Consider the following 6896-nt stretch of genomic DNA (forward strand, 5'->3'; position numbering starts at 1 on the left):
CGGCGCGTCAACAGTCCCTGACCGCCAGATGAAAAGGGCCCGCTGGGGGGGCCCCACTGGCCGGCCGCCCCCGCCCCACCATGGGTGGAGTCGAGCGACGGCCGCCGGGCCCGCGGCCGGCCGTTCCCCGCCCCAAGGGCGCCGGCACAAGGTGACGAGGGGCTGTGCCCTCCTCAGAGCCGCGCTGATGGCGGCGGATGGGCGCAGGAGAAGGTCCCGCAGCATCGCCGAGCCACGTAGCCGCATCATGCCGCCGGGTCCGTCAGCGCCGGCTGGACCGGCGGAGGATGCTTCTGGTGTGGGCGGCCGCTTGCCTAGGGGAGCGCGGTCTCCCGCTGGGTGGCAAGATGACAGAAGAGGAAAGGGCAGCGACGAGGGTGGAGTTCCAGCTCCGGCTCTGGCTCCCGCAGCCGCCCCTGCTGCTGCACTCCCGGCTGCCCAGGTCTGCTCCTGCTCACACAGCCGAGGGCTCCGCACTGAGGCTGAAGCGCAGGGGAGGGCTGGAGACATTCAGCTCTCACCCACCCGGGGGCGGGAGGAAGCCGGCGGCCTGCCCCCTCTGCCAGCTCCGATTGGCTCAGACCCTCGACCTCGCTTCTGATTGGAGATTGAGGCTGTCAAATTTCTCTGGGCGCCGGGTGCGGGGAGAGTCGGGCGGGGGACTGGTGGGAAGCTGGGGGAGGAGTCAAGCTGAAGTGCGAGGCCGGGTGCTGGCCGGACTCCAGAATAGCACTTTCCGTCACGCCGGGCAACCCCGAGGCTACCTAAGTGGATACAGGGGACTAGTCATTTATGAAGCGGGTGGACTTTTTCTGGACTCGGGCCTCGAGCCATCGGGGAAGCTACTGGGCGAGAGCCCCTGCAGCCAAGGGCTGGGCGGTCAGCATGGTTGGCCGGGCTGGCCTCTGGCCGGGAGGTCCGAGCTCGGCTGGTCCAAGCTTGCAGCTGGCCGCCAGCTATCTGGTCAGGCCGTGTGGCGACTCCTCCGAGAGCCGCGGTCCCGCGAAGGTAGACTCGGACGAGCTTCATCCCTCTGCCAAATGCAACATTTGCTTGAAACTTTCCATGGTTGGCTACTACCCAGATGTGAAGTGTTTTGGAAAAAATGAGCAAAATCCTTTCAGCTATGCGACTTAGCCATGGGGGCGCGGGAGGGAGGCTATCCAGAATTCGATGGCTTTCCTTTTTTAAAAATATTAAAAAAAAAAAAAAAAAAAGCACACTGATACTTCTTAAATATTTTTTGAAGGGCTATGATTCCGTTAACGCTGGTTGGCTTGGAAAAAAATTGTATATGTTTTTCTATCTTAAAAACTGCTTCACGCTCCGGGCCCCAGCCACCCCTCTCCCCTCGCCCCACGCAACCAGCCCAGCGACGACCACCGAGCCACGGCTGGAAGCCCCCTGGTCTCCCCTGCATGAATGCGGTGGGGGGTGCCATGCTCGTCAAACAAGCCCCCTCTCCTTCCTCCTTCTCCCACCCTATTTCCTTCCCCTTTCCCCTCTCCTCCTCCCCCTCATCTGCTCCACAACAACATCTTAGAATGTAAACTGCTTTGGGGGAGACTTTAGGAAACAAAGTCAGAGGAATTCCTTTGTGGTAAGACAAGTAAAACGTTTCCAGGTAACACCTGGATTTAAGCTATGTGATCAGTAAGACATGATATAGTTAATCAAAGGCTAGAACAGATCAATTTTCTAATTCAGACTAAGTCAAGGAAAGGAGGGTGTTTGAATATATATATATTCTTGGAAAGATGATATGACAGCATTAAAGAAAAAATGTAAAAAATTTAAAATTACCATAATCTCAGAAACTTTATACAAACATGTTCATTTCTGCATAATACCTTCTTCCACTCCTTTCGTAAAAGAGTGACACACCATTTTAAAGTCAGTGGTTTCCCTATGATAAAGAAAAGCATATTTTTGTAACTTAAACATGTTTCCTTCTTTGAAAATAAGGGCCACCCAACTTTAAAATAAAATAAAATAAAATACCAACTGCCTCATTGTTTCAAAATAGGAGCATCAGAATGAATAATTGTTCTCTAAATCATTTCAGCTCAGCATCACTTTATCCATTTATCTTTTTGGATCTGTGGGAAAAGGACCAAGAATCTGATAAAGTGAGTTATTCCTTGAGCCTACATATGCATTCCACTCCAGGACAAAAATGTTTTTAGACGATTTCCTGAAATAATTAGGTTTAGATGCATAGATCTACGAAGGTTAATGGTATAATTTTTATGAAAAGGGAAGGGCCTACATCAGATACGTCATTAATTGATCACCAGGTTTAGTTATCTAATGAATCTTAAAATATTGTATTAGATTCATAATTAGGAAATCTGGCTGTACCTACAGGTTAAGTGACTTTTGGCACATCACAGCCTTGCCGTGTTTAAGTTTTTTTCTATCTACTCTTTAATCAGAAGAACATGGGAAAAGCTATCATGTGTAAAGCACTCAATCACCTTTTTTTTAAAAAAAGCAGAAAATTGCAAATTACTTAGATGGCTTTTACTTTACTTTTTTTTGCAGGGGGAGGGGGGCTAGCCTGTGCAGGGATCCAAACCCTTGACTTTGGTGTTAAGAACTCCGCGCTCTAATCGACTAAGCTACCCAGTCAGTCCCAGATGGCATTTATTACTACTTAATGTTACTTGTCACAAAAACACTGATGAGTCAAGCTAATGATATATGAACATCAAGTTTTAGAGGAAAGGTAACAAATACTGCCTAACCCTACCTAACCCTTACATCAGTGACTTGCAAACTTTAAAATTGTCCCATCTCTTAAATACAGCTAGTTACCAATTTTGCTGCCTCCTTTTTCTCAACCATATCCAAGCTACTGACAAATCCAGTTATTGTTATCCTCACAGTTTTTTTTCTTAGTTTCTCTAATTTTCCTATGGAAATTCTTTTTTCTTTTCTTTTTTTTCTTTTTAAAGATGACTGGTAAGGGGATCTTAACCCTTGGCTTGGTGTTGTCAGCACCACGCTCAGCCAGTGAGTGAACCGGCCATCCCTATATACAGGATCAGAACCCAGGGCCTTGCTGTTATCAGCACCGCATTCTCCCGAGTGAGCCACGGGCCGGCCCTTGAAAATTCTTTCTGATGTTTAAAGGTTTAAATGCTTTATAGTATACTTAAAAAAAGTTAACCTAGTACTAACAGGAGATTGTTTTTTAGAGTTTCTGTGTTCAAGGATGAGCTGGTAAGAATGGACAGCTGTTACTCCTGACATTTAGAAGAACTACGAGTCCACTGAAATTTAACTCCTTTGAGAAGGCTATTGAAATGGTTAGATTATACACAGAACAAAAATGTGACTCAATAATTTCATTATGTTCTTCATCTTACATAATTATTTATTTATTTATTTAAAGATGACTGGTAAGAGGATCTTAACCCTTGACTTGATGTTATCAGCACCACACTCTCCCGAGTGAGCCACGGGCTGGCCCCCTTACATAATTTTTTAAATGATGTTTTAATCATACAATTTTGGAACCATGAATTGGAGTTTCAGTTATGTTAAATTGAATCATATCATCATATAAAACAGACTCTATCACTATAGAAAAACATTTTATGCAATAGTCCACCAAAATATATACAAATGAAAAAAGGCTCTCCAGTTTAACGTGTGGCTGGGTTATCAGAGCTACTCTGCAACTTCCTCTTTGCTACTCAGTGTAGCAATCCTACAATGGCTTGTAGTCTCATAGCTATTGTGAGGTAATCAACCATGATAAGGAAAAATAGGAACTGATGCGCTTTGTTTCTATTCTAACTAGAAGAATGATCCCTGAGCTTCTATGTTTATGAGCTTCTATATTCTTTTGAACATTAGGAAAGGCTAATGTTTCAAAATCATAATTAACCCATATATAAATTTCAGATCTTATCCTTCACAAAAACTGAAAGATTATTATTTGTTGACCTAGAGCTAAACGGACAGTAATTCTTCTTTGACTAATGGCTTAAAAGAATTGTCTAAGCCTTTTTTGCTTGAAATTCTTCCATTTGGAGAATAGAGTAAGGTTCAGGAAACCTCTAAACAAGCTTCTGCTACTATTTTCCTTTCTTCTTTTAGTTTCCTGCTTTAATTGGTCAACTTCCTAGCCTCACTGATAAACCTTGCCAAACATGACTTATTTTTTTAACAAAATTTAGATCTATATTGAAACAACTATTGTAAATCCCTCATCTATAAAATAGGGATAATATTGGTACTTATCTCGAAGAGTTATTGTGAGGATTGAATGAACAGTACATGTAAATAAAAGCACTTAGAACAACAGCCATAGCACTCCATAGGTGTCAGCAATTATTATCACCCTCCCACGGGTGAGTACATTTTGTTATTCAGTGTGATCATTTATCATGTCCATTATTGCAAAGCCAAACTAGGGATTATTTAAAACCATCTAATGATAAAATACCATTTAAGAAAAAGCTAGCACCCCAAAATGAGATTATTTACTTCATTTTTAGAAAACAAACCAAAAATTTCCAAAGTATCTTAAAATAGAAAGGGCCTGCCTACTGCAAAGAAAGATTAAAGAAACCTGGGCTCAGTACCCAAGGTACCAGCTATTTACAAATAAATTTTAAAAAGTACTAAAAGAGGAAGAATCACCACGGGGGGGAAAAGAAGGCCTTGGTTTACATTATATACAAATATCCTAACATATAGCAATTAAATCTAAACATCTATTACTTGCCATCTATGTAAATAAATTAAACATCTGTTCTTTGTGTCATGACACAGAAATGATGAGATTTTTATCAAATTTGAGCAGCGTATTTGAATGATCTGGCTTAAAGTACTAACTATATGAAGTTTTTTTGAGGATCCCCTGATGGCCGGAATGGGGGTAAGGAGGGAATCAGTTATTTCCTACATTCAGAGTGATATGGTAAAGATTTCAATTCAATGAGTTCATAAGTTAATATTGTTTATACTTAGACCACAATTATATTCATGTGGCTTCCAAATATTGGTAATTTTTTTTTTATGTTTACAATTTTATTTTATTGAATCATAATTGATTACATATATTGTGGGATTCAATGTTGACATCTATTGATCAAATCAATATTACTAGTATGTGTATTGTTACAAATTGTACTTATTCTTTATGCCCCTTGTTCAATCTCTCCCTATCCCCCTCTCCCTCCCCTCTCCCACCACCCTAGATTTCTTCTCTCCCTCTGAAAGAGTAACGGTTACTCTGTTGATTTGTTGCCTAGATGATCTATCCAATGGTGAAAGGTGTGTTCTGGTCCCCCAATATTATCATAGAGCAGATGCTTCTTCTGTCACTCTGGAATGGGCTTTGTGGAGAGAGACATCCTCTTCCTTTCTTTGGTCTCTGCTGGTGACTATCCTTGTGTCAATGTACTCCAGTGGCTGGTGAACCATCTGTGTGGTGGTTGTGACATCTAGCCACTTTCACAGCCACAGTGGTTACTGCAGTGGTTATGGTGGGCCACCCACATGGAGGTAATGTTTTTGGCATGTTCCTTGGCACAGGTGGTGTGCCTGGTTGTGTGTGTGGGGGGGGTCCAATCCCTGGCTCGATGCCCTGGGTCCCCGGGTGGGCCCCAAGGCACTGGCGGTGTGCCTGGTTGTGGGCAGCGGGGGGGGTGGTGTTCTAAAATCAGTCTTATTAAGTCTTCTTTCTACCAGGGCTTTTGCCAAATAGCCAAGGGAATGGCATAAGCAGTGTGGCTGTTCTTGTGTGGAATCAATGAAAACTACCAAAGAAATGGTAATTATGTAGGTTAAAAGAAATAGCATTTATCAAATCCAGGAATTTTAAGGCAAAAGGACCACCATATTCTAATAATAAACTATGGTTTGTCTTATTGCTCATGCAAAGATTACAAAATGATTATTTGTCTCCCTGTAATGAAACATGAGTTTGGCATCCTTTTGCTTTCCACAAGGCACCAAAATGATTATTTGTCTCCCTGTAATGAAACATGAGTTTGGCATCCTTTTGCTTTCCACAAGGCACCATGCCTAGTGTTGGGCTCATAGATACTCAGTATATACACAGAAAATTATACTGCATAGACTACGCACTACTAACCCTAATTTCTTCAAAATTAACAACCTTCATCTTAGCCAAAAGCCCCAATGAAGAAAATCAGAGAAATTAAAACAAAGGGTTTTACATACTACTCTGAGGATCAGTAAGTTGAAGCACAAGGCCCTCTTGAGCAAATTATCTTTCTGGCTTGCTAAAGCTATGGGAGACCATTAACATCATGAGGCCAGTTACAGGAAACACTGGTCTCTAAAATATCATGGTCTCACACCCTGTGGGGGCTTATGGATCTGACTTAATACAGCAGGTACTGGCCAGATTATAGGACAAGTCAGCTCTAAGTATTTCACATGTTTATAAGCACAGGAACTATTGCATCCACCACTGGGTAAAGTTTTGGGGTAGCCGCTAATATTAAGCAAATAGTATGGTAATCGAAGGTGGATGGTGAAGTTAGGGCTTCCACACCAAAAACAGTTGGATGTGGTGCAACCATGAACATGGAAAAAATCTCAGAAGTTGAACAAGTAAACAAAAACCAGGACAGACAACTCAGGTAAGTGAATACTGCCAGCTGGCTAAAACAAATTCTTCATAGGAGATTTCCACCTAACTCATTTGCCCAGCAGGAGTAAATAAATCTCAACTGATACATTTTTACTCAAGTTGCAGCTGGGAGCTTGATTAACTGGGAAACAACAGTTAAATGACATTACATTCTTCATAGTCACCACTCCAATTTCAGTATCTGCATATGGAAGCACAGAGTTACACTGAAATTGTGTATGCTGTAGAATGCCACTAAATCAGCTCCCAGGAAAATTAC

The 6896-nt window shown here is 42.5% G+C and overlaps 1 protein-coding gene across 1 annotated transcript in view; it reads right to left on the minus strand.

The window, feature by feature from the left end:
• Positions 1-249, minus strand: part of GLS (glutaminase) — a 78927-nt gene extending 78678 nt beyond the window's left edge. The window contains 1 exon segment of the mRNA XM_008569671.1: positions 3-249. Within this exon segment, the coding sequence (XP_008567893.1) occupies positions 3-249 (247 nt within the window).
• Between the last annotated feature and the right edge of the window lie 6647 nt (positions 250-6896).

This window comes from Galeopterus variegatus, unplaced genomic scaffold (genome assembly GCF_000696425.1).
Source record: "Galeopterus variegatus unplaced genomic scaffold, G_variegatus-3.0.2 Scaffold523, whole genome shotgun sequence".
Classification (NCBI taxonomy): domain Eukaryota; kingdom Metazoa; phylum Chordata; class Mammalia; order Dermoptera; family Cynocephalidae; genus Galeopterus; species Galeopterus variegatus.